At 43.5% G+C, this 18778-nt stretch overlaps 1 protein-coding gene across 1 annotated transcript in view; it reads right to left on the bottom strand.

Annotated features, from left to right (window-relative positions):
* LOC124042257 (LIM domain-binding protein 3-like) overlaps positions 1–11057 on the bottom strand; it is a 61004-nt gene extending 49947 nt beyond the window's left edge. Inside the window, exon 1 of the mRNA XM_046360669.1 lies at positions 10651–11057. Within this exon, the coding sequence (XP_046216625.1) occupies positions 10651–10746 (96 nt within the window). The 5' untranslated portion in view covers positions 10747–11057. The remainder of the gene's footprint in view (positions 1–10650) is intronic.
* Positions 11058–18778: the final 7721 nt, after the last annotated feature.

Raw genomic sequence — 18778 nt, 5'->3', positions numbered from 1 at the left:
GCATGTAGCTGAAGTATGAAAGGGAAAATAAATAAAACAGATAAATGTGCTCTTCCATGCCATCCCAAAGAGGGGACTCTCTCTACCGCACCTGCTGTCTCTTCCATGCCATCCCAAAGAGGGGACTGTCTACCGCACCTGCTGTCTCTTCCATGCCATCCCAAAGAGGGGACTCTCTCTACCGCACCTGCTGTCTCTTCCATGCCATCCCAAAGAGGGGACTCTCTCTACCGCACCTGCTGTCTCTAACTCTGAATGATCGGCTATGAAAAGCCAACTGACATTGACTCCTGAGGTGCTGACCTGTTGCACCCTCTACAACCACTGTGATTATTATTATCTGACCCTGCTGGTCATCTATGAACATTTGAACATCTTGGCCATGTTCTGTTATAATCTCCACCCGGCATAGCCAGAAGAGGACTGGCCACCCCTCATAGCCTGGTTCCTCTCAAGGTTTCTTCCTTGGTTCTGGCCTTTCTAGAGAGTTTTTCCTAGCCACCGTACTTCTACATCTGTATTGTTTGCTGTTTGGGGTTTTAGGCTGGGTTTCTGTACAGCACTTTGTGACATCGGCTGATGTAAAAAGGGATTTAAAAATACATTTGATTGATAAATATACGTTGTATTTACAATGGTGTTTGTGCTCCACTGGTTAGTCAAGTCAACTCTATTACAATTGGTGCCATAGAGGACAAGATAGTTTGATCAAAGAGTTACTAGTGACCCTCTCAATCTTACAATCAAGTTGACCATCAGGGTCACGCTGTAATAATGAAGGAAATTAGATAACACATAGATTACAATTGCTACTGGAGGAAAACATGCAACAGGTGTTGCTCCATTTTGTAGACAATCTTTCCCCCAATGATGACTAAAATGGAAAACTTCCTCCATCAATAAATGAGTAGAATCCCCCCGCTGACTAAATAAGCTACAAAATCCAAGTTCATTGAAACTTCTGTTTCTCACTGGAGCCACCAAGCAAATAACAAGAAGAAATGTTGGGGCAACCAGGAAAAACAAAGGGCTTGAGAAAGAGGGTGGGGAGTAGATTACCAACTGGCTCACAAAACCTGTACTAACCCTCCACCCCGACTCTAGTCTATTGATATCTGGGTGAATGGCTGGCTGATATGCCAGCTCAAATCTCCTGTGCACTCACAACACACAAAGGACTGGCCTGTTCTATGGGCCAGGCAAAGACCATGGGGGAAAGTGGGGGCACAGAGAGAGGAGAAATATATGGCCATAATGACATTTCAAATGTCTCTATTCCTTTGGAAGGTTTATGAGTGTTTACTGTTCCTTATTTATTTCACTTTTGTTTATTATCTATAATATATTTTGCCAATAAAGCCCTTTATCTATTTAAAGTCAAAGGCAAAAGGGAAAACAATAGAGAGAGAAAGAAACAGGGAAATCAGCAAAGAGTCAGAAGTACAGTAGCTAACTAAAGAAAGAGTGATCGCCAGCCAAAGAGCTACAGTATCGATATGCTGAAATGAGGCCCCACACTCTTGTATCACAGTTTCACTGGCCTGCCACGATGTAATGACTTCATCAGATCATGGTTTGATTCATATTTTGTTCATTATGGGTTTGTCCACATCATGACACAGAACTTCTGATTTGATTCATCTATGTGTCCCCAACACATTTGATTCAATACGTATTAATTCAAACTGCTCGTTCACAAGATCATTCTGAGGTTTCAAAAGTACACCCAATGCTTTTACATAAATTAACAACAGGTTTATGAGAGGGAAACACTTAAAAACCCAGAAGTTCTCTTGCTAGTACGGTATTCATTTCAGGGGAAAATAAGGTCTACACCAAATTTACACAGAATATAGTGTTTCATTTGTCGAAAATTTGTGTAATTTTACAAGCCAGATACTTGAAGACCAAAGCTTGAGTCTTAGGTTAGTTTCTGCTAGCGAGAGCAAAAAGAATCAGGGTGACCCGATATCCTATCCCCCACACCACTGCTCTACCCAGCAGTCCTAGTCTGCCTTGGGAAAGCCTCAATGCTTCTTCACAGGTCAACAGTCCAGATTACCTCTCAGTAACAGCAATTAAACACTATGAGAACACAGCCATCATAGGCTCCAGGAGACATTAACCCACCGCTGGCTCCAATGGACAGCTCAGGGAGGCCGGGTCCAAACCCGGTCCCCTGACCCCTGAAGGGGTGGAGGTGGACACTGTTGGTATATATAGCCCTCACAATCTGCCGAGCAGCGCTGACCTTCAGTGGCTTGCTAAAAACAGCCTTGCCTGTCAGCAGCCCCAGTCACTGACTCTCGTACCACAGGCCTGGGGGGGGGTGCTGGAATGCAGAGGCCTGTGAGACTCGGGCTAACATCACAGACACGTTACCAGACTGAGTCAGCAGCCTACTGACTGCTCAGGACCTCAATCTTCAGTCTGCTACTGTGGGGGGAGGGTTACATCTTGTTTAGAGTTGCAGCGAGCTTGATTGATAGGAAGAGGGAATTTAACTGGGGAGGAAGATACGGCCCATAAAACTATTCAACTGGGGAGGAAGATACGGCCCATAAAACTATTCACCTGGGGAGGAAGATACGGCCCATAAAACTATTCACCTGGGGAGGAAGATACGGCCCATAAAACTATTCACCTGGGGAGGAAGATACGGCCCATAAAACTATTCACCTGGGGAGGAAGATACGGCCCATAAAACTATTCACCTGGGGAGGAAGATACGGCCCATAAAACTATTCACCTGGGGAGGAAGATACGGCCCATAAAACTATTCACCTGGGGAGGAAGATACGGCCCATAAAACTATTCACCTGGGGAGGAAGATACGGCCCATAAAACTATTCACCTGGGGAGGAAGATACGGCCCATAAAACTATTCACCTGGGGAGGAAGATACGGCCCATAAAACTATTCAACTGGGGAGGAAGATACGGCCCATAAAACTATTCAACTGGGGAGGAAGATACGGCCCATAAAACTATTCAACTGGGGAGGAAGATACGGCCCATAAAACTATTCAACTGGGGAGGAAGATACGGCCCATAAAACTATTCAACTGGGGAGGAAGATACGGCCCATAAAACTATTCAACTGGGGAGGAAGATACGGCCCATAAAACTATTCAACTGGGGAGGAAGATACGGCCCATAAAACTATTCAACTGGGGAGGAAGATACGGCCCATAAAACTATTTAACTGGAGAGGAAGATACGGCCCATAAAACTATTTAACTGGGGAGGAAGATACGGCCCATAAAACTATTTAACTGGGGAGGAAGATACGGCCCATAAAACTATACATAAACCCGTATAGATTCGGAGAAGTGGGGGAATTCAGACCGCACAGTAAATTGAAAAGGTACAAACTGCATCAAGCAGACCTTGTTAGATCCTGGGGGCAAGGGGAGGAGTTTGACATTCATCTAATGTACACCAGATGGGTTTAGAGGGTGTGCCTTGTCTGCTGATTCTAAGACAGGTACAGTATTTAAGTCTAGTGTATGACAAGGATTTATGGAAATTTTCTACAAGGCAGATGCTCTACAACTCAGCGGTCCAAAGGTAAAACAGACAGTGCTATTCTACTAGATATTGCCTATAAACATGATGTGCTTCACCCTCACACAAGGTTGCATTTAGCCTACGTTAAGATAATTAGACGCGTTTAGTGATGGCTGGATGGTGTACTGCATTTACTGATTTGAATGAACGAATCAGCTCGTCAAATCCACCCGGTCACAGACAGGGTCACATACCCAACATGAGGATCAGTGTATGAGAGGCAATGACTCGAAAGTTGGAAAGCATGGCCCCATTTGCCCTCGATCTCAGACCGACACTCAAACAGAAAGAACATAAATCACCCGCATCCACTCAAGGGGATGTGTTCATCTGTCAATATGAAATCTCACAGCCAGACTAAAGGCCGTAAGCAATGACCACTTTACCGCAACATACTATAGCCGAGAAGCTTCAACTAAAACTGTCAGATGAGCCCTTCTGTGTTGGATAACCAGCCCTCCCTCAATTGAAACAAATACTATTGGGGAAGGTAAGAAGACACTCGAAACTCAACAACCCAGTCCACTGCCCAGGGGAGGAGAAGAGACACATTTTAATAGCAGCATGACACAGCTGAGGCCTCAAACTGCAAACAGAATTTCCGTAAAGGATTATTACAGATCAGATTAAAGCCCGTTGTAAAACGTGATCTTCCGAGGCTATATTGGAGGACAGTCGAAGAAGCTCAAATAAATGACATTTGGTTTTAAATCACTTTCATGAGTCCCATAAACATCTTGATAACATGAATTGTTGCGAGCCAAGGTGTCCTAACAGGCAACGCAGAATAGAAAGGATCATATCACAACCAGAAATCCTACATGTGCCTCTCAATCGCGTGGGTAGGAGCGTTGGGACAGTAACCGAAAGGTTGCAGGATCGAATCCCTGAGCTGACAAGGTAAAAAAAAAAAAAGATCTGTCGTTCTGCCCCTGAGCAAGGCAGTTAACCCACTGTTCCCCGGGCGCCAATGACGTGGATGTCAATTAAGGCAGCCCCCCGCACCTCTCTGATTCAGAGGGGTTGGGTTAAATGAGGAAGACACATTTCAATTATACAACTAACTAGGTATGCCCCTTTTCCAATTCAGTGCTATTCTCCTTACTGTACCCCAGAGATTTTCCATGTACACATTTTGCATTCCGAGTTAATGGATCTCCTTGCTGACATTTCTCTCAGACATCTTATGAAGGCCACATTAGTTTTTAATAGCAGTCCAATATTAAAAGGAAATGTCACAGTGCTCCCTCATAACTATGGGGAATTTAGAATCCAATAAAATGGTGACTCACATCCGAGGAACTACAGGAAAAGGCGGGCTGAACAGGCCCCCATTAAGATTGACGGGGCTGTAGTGTAGCGGGTCGAGAGTTACAAGTTCCTTGGTGTCCACATCACCAACGAACTATCATGGTCCAAACACACCAAGACAGTCGTGAAGGGGGCACGACAACACCTTTTTCTTACCTCTATTTGAACTGCACTATTGGTTAAGGGCTTGTAAAGTAAGCATTTCACTGTAAGGTCTACACTTGTATTCGGCGCATGTGACAAATAAAGTTTGATTTGATGAGTCGTTCTCTTGAGGACGACAGAGACAGGAGCTGATTTTTCTCACACAAAGAAGCCAAGTCACATGCAAGCCAGCCAGGACCGGAATGTGGACAAATTAAGTGCCCAACTTGAAAACAGAGGACATTTTTTTTGAAAGGCCCCTCTTCTAACAAGGTTTATTTTCATCCCAACCTCAGTGTCCCACTTGAAAACTGCAGAAATATTTTTGAAAGGCCTCTCTTCCAACGAGGTTTATTTTAATCCCAGCCTCACAGTGAGGTATTTATCACGGTCTGCTGCTTGATATTATAGCAGGGTTTCAAGTTCATGCTTCCCATGTGGTATCTGCTTTAGCATCACTCCTGTTTTCACCTCTACACCAGGGGTGTCAAACCTACGGCCCGCGGGCGCTCCAATCCGGCCCGCGGGCGCTCCAATCTGGCCCGCGGGCGCTCCAATCCGGTCCGCTCCAATCTGGCCCATGGGTGGTTGGAGTCATTTTTTAAAAAATTTATTGAAACTGTAGAAATATTAATGGACCTACATTCATACAGTTTATTGATGGCCCAGCTAATAATCATTAGACAGTCAGAGAGCATTAAAAATTCCAAAAACAATAGAGAGAGGACAATTTTTGCAAATGTTGATCGCAAGGAACTGGTGGCGGCAGGGTAGCCTAGTGGATAGAGCATTGGACTAGTAACTGAAAGGTTGCAAGTTCATATCCCCAAGCCGACAAGGTACAAATCTGTCATTCTGCCCCTGAACAGGCAGTTAACCCACGGTTCTTAGGCCGTCATTGTAAATAAGAATTTGTTTTTAACTGACTTGCCAAGTTAAATAAAGGTTAAATAAATAAAAATGAAGACCGAATGCGGCCCCTCGGGCAAACAGAGTTCAAAAACCCTGGTCGACATGGTTGTTATCGCCTCTACGAGACAGGGGCCATTATCTAATGTAGATATCTCCAATTCCAGGGGTATCGATGAATTGTAAACATTTCACATGAACCAAACCACCGGGGTTGATTTGTTCCATTGCTGTACATGGTATCTTAGGCAACAGACTGAGCTAAAATGCTTTAAACTTGAGCCACGAATTGAAATTACATTTCACATGCAAAGGTGATGGCATCTAATTCATAGCCCACATGAATAAAAATATATTTTTTAAAGAGGTCATTGAACCAGGTATTTTGTATAAAGTTAGACAGAGCTATTAACCTATACCGAAAGCCAGACCTAGAGTTTAAGACATGCTCCAGAACATTCGCGGCTACCAAGTATTTTCAAAACCTCCCGCTTTGGGTTGGATGTGTCAATGTGTAGTTCATACATCCATCGTCTTTGAGCACAATTACGGTCTTCCCTCAATTAGCCACAAAACCCAGTTTGAAAAAAAAAATGTTTTCTGGATGCTGTACTGCGCAATTTCCCCTACATTTTCCCCCCACGTGAGCCAGCCCCCTAGCCATTCCAGTTCAACCAATGAGCTTCAGTCCCTTGCCATATGAGTGACAGCTAGCAAGATGCAGATGATTCATCCATAGCAGAGAGAGAGAGCAATGATGTGGTGCACATACAGTGCATTCGGAAAGTATTCAGACAACATTGACTTTTTCCGCATTTTGTTATGTTACAGCCATGTTCTAAAATTGATTAAATTGTTTTTTTTACTCATCAATCTACACACATGACAAGGCAAAAACAGGTTTAGAATTATTTTCAATAAAATTGAAATATTACATTTACATAACTATTCAGACCCTTTACTCAGTATTTTGTTAAAGCAGAGATTACAGCCTCGAGTCTTCTTGGGTATGACACTACAAGCTTGGCACACCTGTATTTGGGAAGTTTCTCCCATTCTTCTCTGCAGATCCTCTCAAACGCTGTCAGGTTGGATGGGGAGCGTCACTGCCATGTCCGGGCTTTGGCTGGGCCACTCAAGGACCTTCAGAGACTTGTCCCGAAATCACTCCTGCGTTGTCTTGGCTGGGTGCAGGGTCGTTGTCCTGTTGAAAGGTGAAATTTTTCCCCAGTCTGAGGTCCAGAGCGCGCTGGAGCAGGTTTTCATCAAGGATCTCTGCTCTTCGCTCTGTTCATTTTTCCCTCGGTCCTGACTAGTCTCCCAGTCTCTGCCACTGAAAAACATCCCCACAGCATGATACTGCCACCACTATGCTTCACTGTAGTGATGGTGCCAGGTTTCCTCCAGATGTGACGCTTGGCATTCAGGCCAAAGAGTTTAACCTTGGTTTATCAGACCAGAGAATCTTGTTTCTCATGGTCTGAGTGTCTTTAGGGGCCTTTTGGCAAACTCCAAGCGGGCTGTCATGTGCCTTTTACTGAGGAGCGGATTCCCTCTGGCCACTCTACCATAATGGCCTGATTGGAGTTCTGCAAAGATGGTTGTCCTTCTGGAAGGTCCTCCCATCTTCACAGAGGAACTCTGGAGCTCTGTCAGAGAGACCATCGGTTTCTTGGTCACCTCCCTGACCAAGGCTCTTCTCCCCAGATTGCTTACTTTGGCCGGGTGGCCAGCTCTATGAAGAGTCTTGGTGGTTCCAAACTTATTTCATTTAAGAATGATGGAGGCCACTGTGTTCTTGTGGACCTTTAAAAAAAACTATTTTAAAACAACATAACATAACAAAATGTGGAATAAGTCAAAGGGTCTGAACACTTACCTGACTTGCCGGGGTGGCAGGTAGCCTAGTGGTTAGAGTGTTGGGCCAGTAACCGAAAGGTTTCTAGATCGAATCCCCGAGCTGACAAGGTCAAAATCGTTCTGCCCCTGAACACAGTTCCCAGGCCGTCATTGTAAATAAGAATGTGTTCTTAACGGACTTGCCAAGTTAAATTTTAAAATACTTTCTAAATACACTGTATCTGCACATATGTATGTAATTTTCGGGGACCACTTTTGGCTCGTGAGCTCCGATTTCAGAACTACTGGCTAAAAAGTATACAAAAGTACTCGGAAAATCCCTTTAACTATTCTAACCCTGATAAACCCAGTGTAATATACAGTAAAGCATGCAGACAAATGGGAAGAATAGTCTACAGCGTCAAAAATGGAATGTTACTTGTGCCCGCATCAAGGAAGTTTACTCAACCTTCACAGCCATACTGTTATAATAATGTTTCAGATTTGAATTTTAGTCATGTTTTAAGTCGCTTGAGATGTACTGCACGCAGAGCACCTTATAACACAACACATCTTTTTACAGCCATATTCCATCCAACCAGACCTCGGCCCTGGGGATCTGTCTCACACTGCTAGATCTTATGTAGCCAGCTATATCACGGACATACTGTAACATGACATGGGTAATTGGAACCACCACAGTAGCCGTTGCAGTATGTGTGTACAGGGCTGAGGTTGTGCAGTCCAGGCTGTCACATGTGAGTGACACGAGCAGCAGCTTGGTCATCAGCAATTTAACAACCCAACCCAATCCCCCCTCCCCCTTAACTTCCCTCTCTATCATACAGTGCACGCAAAGTATGTAGGCTACAACACAACACACATTCTCTCCCTCTGTCACACCTGGCTATGGAAAAAAAAAACAGCAGTCATGGACCACCCAAACAAACAGCATTGTCCACCGGTGGGACAGGAACTATTTATAGGCGGGAGCAACAGCTCTAAGCAGGCGGAAGTTCCTCTCCACCTGTCAGAGTGCTGAGTGACTGGGCCTTGTGCTCCTGTGCTGCAGACTGGAAAGCCCAGCTTGAAGGCCTCCTCTATACAAGACTGTACAGTAAGGTATTCAACAACCAGTTCTAAAGGCTCACTGAAATCAAAGTTAGTGCGTGCTGAGGCTACATGTATGCCCCAATTCCAAATGGACCCCTTGCCCCTATCCCTATCCATTTCCTGTAGATCTGAAAGGACTGTATTAACAATAGTAATAGCAATACTACTTTGCCCTTTGAAATGCTACGGTAGGTGTACTTTTTACTGTGTGGCTTACACTTCTCCAATCCTTTCAGATCAAGTAAGGAGAAGGGGCAATAGGTTGATTTGGAAATAGCTGCATTCTCCATGCCAACTTCTGCCTCTCTGATGTGCAGAGACAGAGCAAAGACAGAGACATTACTTTGACAGGCACGGCATCTGCTGTGCATCTTTCTATTCTGCGGTGTGGGTGCTGAAAACCAGTCCATGACCGGGAGTCTTCATCACCGTAGAGGGATAAATGGAGAGCCTGTCCAGTGAACATTGTTCTGTGGCCACAATGTATGTGTGGATGGGTGACGGAACGCCATTGAATCCTTTCAGTGTGGAGCACATCCAACTGCCACTGTTTGACACCCCTGGGTCTAATTATATGCCTCTATTTTCTCCAACCTCAGGTTCCTCTAATGCCAGTCAGTCACACAACTGAATGGAGAGACTTTCCTCACCTGGGGCCTAGGAATAGAAAAGGATCTGCGTGCGCACACACACACGCACACACACATGCACGCACACACACCAGTCCTAACATACTGTCAAGGTAATCTACAAGTGAGTTATGCACATATATTCAAAGATGCACCTGTTATGAACACATGCTTCAGGAATACACACCAGAGCACACATACCAGACTCCTATTATTCCAGTTTCCTCATTTCTTCAAAGAAATATATCTTCTACAAATATCTGTTTGAATGGCACTGACAGATTGATGTTCTTAGAAGAGATGTTCATTGAAAATTGATTTTTTTCTTCCCAGAAAATAACTTGTAATATTCAGGTCACAACACCTCTGGGGTGTTGTGGGGAAATACACCTTGAAACCTCAAAATTACAGGGTGAAAAAACAAAACAATTGGTTCAGGTTTTGGAGAGGAAATGGCAATGAACCCACATATTGGGTCGTGACAGCACAAACGCAAAACACTCAAAAAGGCATAACCACACCTGGAGTAGCAACTGAAGTAACAATGTACGTCGTGCCACGATTCCAGACTGAAAATACACAAGTTGGCCGACATCCTCACCCATCCACCAATTTCGGGTTCTAGGTTCACATGGCAGAGTTTTGGCATCATTTTATGCATGGCCTTTAGGGCTTTACAATGTGTACGGTGAACATACTACTACAGAAACAGATCAAACACAACAAAGCCTATTCTCAGACTTCAGCAAATGCCAAGCTTTATCACTGAATTGTCAATACCACACAATGATACCAACCAATGAGACAAATGTATTGAAACTACTACAATAAACACTGCATCCCGAACAATCTATCAAATCAATCAACCTTCCCAAAAAGGACCACCATGTTTAACATAGCAGTAATACAATACTCGACGTCATACAAGGGTTGGGTGACTGCGTCAAGCACCGACCGTCATGTAAACCACAACATTGAGATTCAAGCTTAATGCAGGACAAAGGATCGTCTCATTGGTCAAAAGACACATGGGCTATGGGATGTAGAAATATCTTCATGTGTGTGTGTGTGTGTGTGTGTGTGTGTACACAAAGTATGGTTATATGTACTTTGAATTGGTTGATTCAAGCTCTTACCCTGGAGATGGTCAGGGGCATGTTGAAGTCCTTGCCTCCCTGCAATCGGAAGCCCCATGGGGCCGGCCCACTCAGAGAAATATTGTAGCTACTCATTCTTCCAAAGGCTTTGATTGCTTGTGTGGTTTAATCTTCCTGCAAAGTGGTGTCCAAAAATGGAGGTAGAGGGGGTGGGGCAGGAGCCAAGTAGCCTCTGAAAGCAGATAAAAAGGTGCAAAAAAAATAGAAGTACAGGTGAGGACAAAAAAAAGATACAATATCTCCCTGAAATGTCAAATGAGACTGGGAGCACAGCAAATTAAAAACCAACCCAGTTCAGCCACAGACAAATATGTAATTCACGCCTAACCCTTTTTAAATAATGACAGAAAGAGAGACAGAAGAGAGAAGAGAGCCAGAGGAAGAGAGGTCTTGCCTGTTTAGATGAGCTGAAGTGACAGCCTAAGAATAGTCACCCCTCTACAGAAAGCAATAGCACAGTGGCAGTGGGAGGGGGGTCCCTTATATGGCATGTAAGGGAACACCCAGCACGCTAGGCATGCCATGTTTCACGGGGCTAATATAGCCTCTTCCTAGGCCAACTCCAGACGAGGGTCTTCCCAAGACCGTGTCTCGTCAACACCTCACAATGTGGGTGGTTTCAGGAAACATCTCGTTAATATTACAGTAAACAGTACACAGGTTGCAAAAGACAGTCTCGATTGTTAAGTCGAGGCTAAGGTTTGATCCTGTTTGATTTCTCCATGTGCTCCACTTCCACAACAATCTACCCCAGTTTAGATTCTCAACAGTTGAGCAACAGGTTAAAAACTGACCACCATCAGAGTCCATTAAATTTGGCATTTTGGCAAAAAGACACTTCTTTGTAAACCATACAATACCAGTCAAATGTCTGGACACTCATTGTTTTTAGTATTTTCTACATTATAGAAGACATGTAGTAACCAAAAAAGTGTTAAACAAATCAAAAAATATTGTATATATTTGATATTCTTCAAAGTACCCACCCTTTGCCTTGATAACAGCTTTGCACACTCTTGGCATTCTCTCAACCAACTTCATGAGGTAGTCACCTGGAATGCATTTCAATTAACAGGTGTGCCTTGTTAAAAGTTAATTTGTGGAATTTCTTTCCTGCTTAATGTGTTTGAGCCAATCAGTTGTACAAGGTAGGGGTGGTATACAGAAGATTGCCCTATTTGGTAAAATACCAACTCAATTTTATGGCAAGAACAGCTCAAATAAGCAAAGAGAAACGACAGGCCATCATTACCTTAAGACATGAAGGTCAGTCAATGCGAAAAATTTCAAGAACTTTGAACGTTTGTTCAAGGGCTGTCGCAAAAACCATAAAGCTCTATGATGAATGATTCTCATGAGGAACGCCACAGGAAAGGAAGACCTGGAGTTACCAGCCTCAGAAATTGCCGCCCAAATAAATCCTTCAGAGTTCAAGTAACAGACATCTCAACATCAACTGTTCAGAGGAGAAATCAGGCATTCACGAACAAATTGCTGCAAAGAAACCACTACTAAAGGACACCAATAAGAAGAAGAAGACACTTGCTTGGGCCAAAAAACTTGAACAATGGACATTAGACCAAATCTGTCCTTTGGTCTGATGAGCCCAAATTTGAGATTTTTGGTTCCCACCGCCGTGTCTTTGTGAGACACAGAGTAGGTGAAAGGATGATCTCTGCATGTGTGGTTCTCACTGCGAAGCATGGAGGAGGTGGTGTGATGGTGCTTTGCTGGTGACACCGTCAGTGATTTATTTAGAATTCAAGGCACACAACCAGCATGGCTACCACCACATTCTGCAGAGATACAACATCCCTGTGTAAGGGGTATTTGACCAAGAAGGAGAGTGATGGAGTGCTGCATCAGAAGACATAGCCTCCACAATAACTAAGGCAAAAGGTGGCTACTTTGAAGAATCTAAAATATATTTGGATTTGTTTAACACATTTTTGGTTACTACATGATTCCATGTGTTATTTCATCATTTTGATTTCTTCACTATTATTCTACAATGTAGAAAACAGTCAAAAACAAAAGAGAGGCCCTTGAATGAGTAGGGGTGTCCAAACTTTTGACTGGTACTGTGCGTTAAGAACCCAAAGAGAATCTAGGTAGTGTAGATCTGGGAAAAGAACAAGCCGGATCATGCGGCCATGCCCTGCCACGATAAGGAGCAGTGTTCTGATACAGGCAGGCAGGCAGGGTAGTGTGTCACAGGGGCTGTGTACTGACACAACACAGGACAAGAGATAATAATTAAGGGCTCGCTCCCCAATCTGAAACCCGGCCTAATTTGGTTGACACCCTCCTAAAGAGACGTCACATGCACTAAGTTTAGCTCTCATTGTCAACGGAGGAATACGTTGGAAAGAGTGAAGACGGTGAAAGAAACCGTTGGTTATGTTTGGCAGTCATTCACTCCACTGAATGACTCTCCTGGGAGTCTGGCTGGGATAAGTGAGAGTCCAACCTCTGACATGATGTGAACTACAGTGCAGCATCATCTAATACAGGGATGGGCAACTGGTGGCCTACCCCGTGGGCTCGATATCAAACACCTGTCAGCAACGGGTGTGGCTGAAATAGACGAATCCACTAATTTGAAGGGGAGTCCTCATACTTTTGAGTGATATATATATATATATATATATATATACACATACACACGCATACACACACTACCGTTCAAAAGTTTGGGGTCACTTTGCACCTTGTGTATTCTACTATTCGTACTCTCAACAAGTTGAGAGCCCGACCGAGTTGCCCCAAAATAATATATATTCACTACCGTTCAAAAGTTTGGGGTCACTTAGAAATGTCCTTGTTTGAAAAAAAAGCAATGATTTTTTTCTCCATTAAAATAACATCAAATTGATCAGAAATACAGTGTAGACATTGTTAATGTTGTAAATGACTATTGTAGCTGGAAATGGCAGATTTTTTATGGAATATCTACATAGGTGTACAGAGGCCCATTATCAGCAACCATCACTCCTGTGTTCCAATGGCACGTTGTGTTAGCTAATCCAAGTTTATCATTTTAAAAGGCTAATTGATCATTAGAAAACCCTTTTGCAATTATGTTAAGCACAACTGAAAACTGTTGTGCTCATTAAAGAAGCAATAAAACTGGCCTTCTTTAGACTAGTTGAGTATCTGGAGTATCAGCATTTGTGGTTTGTTTCTGGCCATTTTGAGCCTGTAACAAATGCTGATGCTCCAGATACTCAACTCGTCTAAAGAAGGCCAGTTTTATTGCTTCTTTAAATCAGTTAGTCATTCTCACTCAGATATATTAAAAACTGAAAACATTTCTCTCCGTCCCATGACAAAATGTGTAGAATTGAAGTAAAGAACTGTAAAACGTATATTTCTCTCCGCTGTCAATGTTTTGCCCAAAAGGCTGCATGTGTGGGTATGCATGTGGGTATGGATGTGGGTACGGATGTGGGTACGCAGACCTGTGAGCTACTGCGGCCCCTCATGATGGGGTTCATATTTTTTGTGGCCCCAAACCCCATCAGTGATCTAATACATCTAATTTAGAGTGACCTTTCGGGAAGAGTTATCCCTAAGAGACATTGTTTCTCTCTCTCTGTGTGCTTGTGTGTTTATTTGTAGCTCACCGTTGTCCTCAGCAGTAGAGTCAACTATATTGTGATGGGGCGTGTATATGTCCTTTGAATAGCCATGACTTAATGTAGGATCAAAAGGAGGGATCCGACTGTGAGTCTGCACATGCCATTGTGTTATTAAACCCACTCTCACCGTATCTCCCCAGGATCCCAATCCACACACACAGCCAGGCTGACCTTCCATCCAGGACAAACACAAAAGGGAGGTTTAATCCTAGTGTGTTGGGTGCCCTCCCTGGAACTCACGCTCCCGAGAGGGCAGACTAAGTACCAATGGCCCAATTCCTGCCAATTCAAACAAGCTCAGAGCTATAGTCTCATCAGCTGTGGGTCTCTGAAAGTTAGACCACCTGATGTTTAGGCAAAGTTAATTTTGTCTTTGACAGACACCAAAACCATAAAACACACCATAAAAACCTGAAGCTTGCTACTATTCCTATTAGTATTTTCAGAGCAAACTGCAAAGCCTTTTTGTGAAGCATCCATCACATGACTACTACATGCGTTACTTAAAACAAAAGAAAATGCAACCTGGGCTATTGTACTTAGCTAAGATAATAATACGAGACCTCTCAGCATAATAAGTATCTTGTTAGCTAGGCTAGAAAATATCTCTTACATGGACTTTATGCTCAGGATATGATAGAAAACATGAGGAACACCTGCTCTTTCTATGACAGACTAACCAGGTGAATGCTATGGTCCCTTAATGATGTCACCTGTTAAAAATCAGTGTAGATGAAGGGGAGGAGGCAGGTTAAAGAAGGATTTATAAACCTCGAGTCTTTTGAGACATGGATTATGTATATGTGACATTCAGAGTGTGAATGGGCAAGACAAAAGGTTTGAGTGCCTTTGAATGTGGTGTAGTAGTAGGTGCTAACAGCACCAGTTTGAGTGTGTCAAGAACTGCAACGCTGCTGGGGTTTTCACACGCAACAGAAGGCTCAAGTTTCCCTTGTGTATCAAGAATGGTTCACCACTCAAAGGACATTCAGGGGTGGTGCTCACTCTCTCTGGTCTGCCATCTCCTGAGAGGGAGCCTGGAGCAGAATGCTTTGAAAATGGACATTGGAAAACACTGGCAAAGGCTTTGGTCCATCTACCTACATGCCTCCTTGGACTGAAACTCAATAATAATGTGCACAATCCAGGCCCCTCAGGATCACAAGTTATTACTATAGTCATGTTCCATTTCTGTCTGCAAAGACAGACTTTCTGTCTATAGTTGGAAACATCTCGTAGATTATCAATGAGGAAAATAATTTGATTAACAAAAGGTAACTGCCAATAATGTGACAATATAATGCCTATATTAACTAGAAATATTAAAGAAAAAAAGTGAGTTAAATATATCAAAAGGCATATTCACAAATTGTTAGAAATGGAAATGTCCTACTAATGAACCCATTCAAACATGCTGAAAAGTCAGAACATGTAAGGCCTCTAGGCTACATAGGGATTTGAATGTGAACAAGCACAGGCTTTGTTTGCACAAAACACATTTTATAGTGAACTTAAAAAATACATACAATAAAACTTAGACCCATAACTGGTAATAAATATATATACACACACACACACACACACACAAAAATAATAAAGGGAACACTAAAATAACACATCCTAGATCTGAATGAATTAAATATTCTTATTAAATACTTTTTTCTTTACATAGTTGAATGTGCTAACAAAATCATACAAAAATGGTCCATGGAAATCAAATTTATCAACCCATGGAGGTCTGGATTTGGAGTCACACTCAAAATTAAAGTGGAAAACCACACTACAGGATGATCCAACTTTGTTGTAATGTCCTTAAAACAAGTCAAAATGAGGCTCAGTAGTGTGTGTGGCCTCCACGTGCCTGTATGACCTCCCTACAACGCCTGGGCATGCTCCTGATGAGGTGGCGGATGGTCTCCTGAGGGATCTCCTCCCAGACCTGGACTAAAGCATCCGCCAACTAATATATAATAATAATATATGCCATTTAGCAGACGCTTTTATCCAAAATGTATGTGTGCATACATTCTACGTATGGGTGGTCCCGGGAATCGAACCCACTACCCTGGCGTTACAAGCGCCATGCTCTACCAACAGAGCTACAGAAGGACCGTCTATGGTGCAACGTGGCGTTGGTGGATGGAGCGAGACATGATGTCCTAGATGTGATCAATTGGATTCAGGTCTGGGGAACGGGCGGGCCAGTCCATAGCATCAATGCCTTCCTCTTGCAGGAACTGCTGACACACTTCAGCCACATGAGGTTTATTGTCTTGCATTAGGAGGAACCCAGGGCCAACCACACCAGCATATGGTCTCACAAGGGGTCTGAGGATCTCATCTCGGTACCTAATGGCCGTCAGGCTACCTCTGGAGAGCACATGGAGGGCTGTGCGGCCCCCCAAAGAAATGCCACCCCACACCATGACTGACCCACCAACCGGTCATGCTGTAGGATGTTGCAGGCAGCAGAACGTTCTCCACAGCGTCTCCAGACTCTGTCACGTCTGTCACATGTGCTCAGTGTGAACCTGCTTTCATCTGTGAAGAGCACAGGGCGCCAGTGGCGAATTTGCCAATCTTAATGTTCTCTGGCAAATGCCAAATGTCCTGCACGGTGTTGGGCTGTAAGCACAACCCCCACCTGTGGACGTCAGGCCCTCATACCACCCTCATGGAGTCTGTTTCTGACCGTTTGAGCAGACATGCACATTTTTGGCCTGCTGGAGGTCATTTTGTAGGGCTCTGGCAGTGCTCCTCCTACTCCTCCTTGGACAAAGGCAGAGGTAGCGGTCCTGCTGCTGGGTTGTTGCCCTCCTACGGCCTCCTCCACGTCTCCTGATGTACTGGCCTGTCTCCTGGTAGCGCCTCCATGCTCTGGACACTACGCTGACAGACACAGTAAACCTTCTTGCCACAGCTCGCATTGATGTGCCATCCTGGATGAGCTGCACTACCTGAGCCACTTGTGTGGGTTGCAGACTCAGTCTCATGCTACCACTAGAGTGAAAGCACCGCCAGCATTCAAACGTGACCAAAACATCAGCCAGGAAGCATAGGAACTGAGAAGAGGTCTGTGGTCACCACCTGCAGAACCATTCCTTTATTGGGGGTGTCTTGCTAATTGCCTATAATTTCCACCTGTTGTCTATTCCATTTGCACAACAGCATGTGAAATGTATTGTCAATCAGTGTTGCTTCCTAAGTGGACAGTTTGATTTCACAGAAGTGTGATTGACTTGGGAGTTACATTGTGTTCATTAAGTGTTCCCTTTATTTTTTTGAGCAGTGTATATTTTTTTAATCTATTGAGAAACCTTTTCTAAACATTTTGAATAACTAGGCTACTGTGCTACCCTCAAAAACAATGGCTAGTGATGTCGAGACTCGAGAGCTGTCGAGACTCGAGGCACCCACATAAATAGGTTCAACTAGGCGAAGTGAACATCTGTGCTCACAAACTCCCTAAAGACCTTAGCTTGAAAGCGGCCATATTACACTTGTTTTCCCCTCTTGAGACACCGTAGCAACAACATAGAAATCTGTAAATAACATTTTTTGACATTTTTGCAGAGTAGGTCTTGGTCACACAATTTTACGTTGAGCGAAGATGTTGTGCAATACCGCTCAGCTAACACTGAATTGAAGAATCCCGTCCATAGTTCCCACCGCTACTGTTGACCAAACACCGATGAAGGGTGCGTAGACGTCGGCTATCGAACTTCGATTTACCTCAAGAAACAAATACATCACAAAATGTCTTCATAATATAGACACAAACTGTTTAGACTTGGAAGCATGTGACAGGCTTAAAGGTGCAAGCATATTAGGTTTGGTTTGCTCCTAGCAGAACTTGGCTAGGTAATGTGAACGTCTGTGCCTTGCTTACTCCCTAAAGACCTTTGCTTGAAAATCAAGGATTTTTGTTGCAAGATTACTGTTGTATGTCCTTATTTATCCACCATAGCAACAACAGTCAGAAATGCATCCTTAAAAATAGTCCAAATAAATCAAGAATCTGTAATGAATTAAACATTTTGCCAAAGTCTTAGCCATTAAGATGTGTAGTATATCTTAAGTAAACAAATTGTTCATGAAAACGAATATTTTACTGAACGCCAACAAACACTTCATTGAAGAATTCCGTGCCTATTTCCATTCCTACTAGGAGTAGTAGACTACTGTTGACCAATCACTGGAGAAGGGGCGCAAACAATAGGGAAAAATAAACATTGCCGAACACAAAAACGTAATAATAAGCACAAACTGTTTCGACTGGGAAGCATGCGACATTAAGTCAACCCCGCCCACTAAATTGACCACCACAAACACACACATACAATTCGTCCTACACTGAAATTGCGTATTCAAAATAACTGGGAACTGGGAAATCTCCGACTTCAGTGTGTTCAAGACAACTGGGACATCATGAAAAAAACGAGCTCCTACTGGGGGAAATGGTTTAC

The sequence above is a fragment of the Oncorhynchus gorbuscha genome, linkage group LG08 (assembly GCF_021184085.1).
Source record: "Oncorhynchus gorbuscha isolate QuinsamMale2020 ecotype Even-year linkage group LG08, OgorEven_v1.0, whole genome shotgun sequence".
Lineage (NCBI taxonomy): Eukaryota > Metazoa > Chordata > Actinopteri > Salmoniformes > Salmonidae > Oncorhynchus > Oncorhynchus gorbuscha.
The sequence above is the reverse complement of the archived record's forward strand: the minus strand, read 5'-3'. Positions and strand labels throughout refer to the sequence as shown.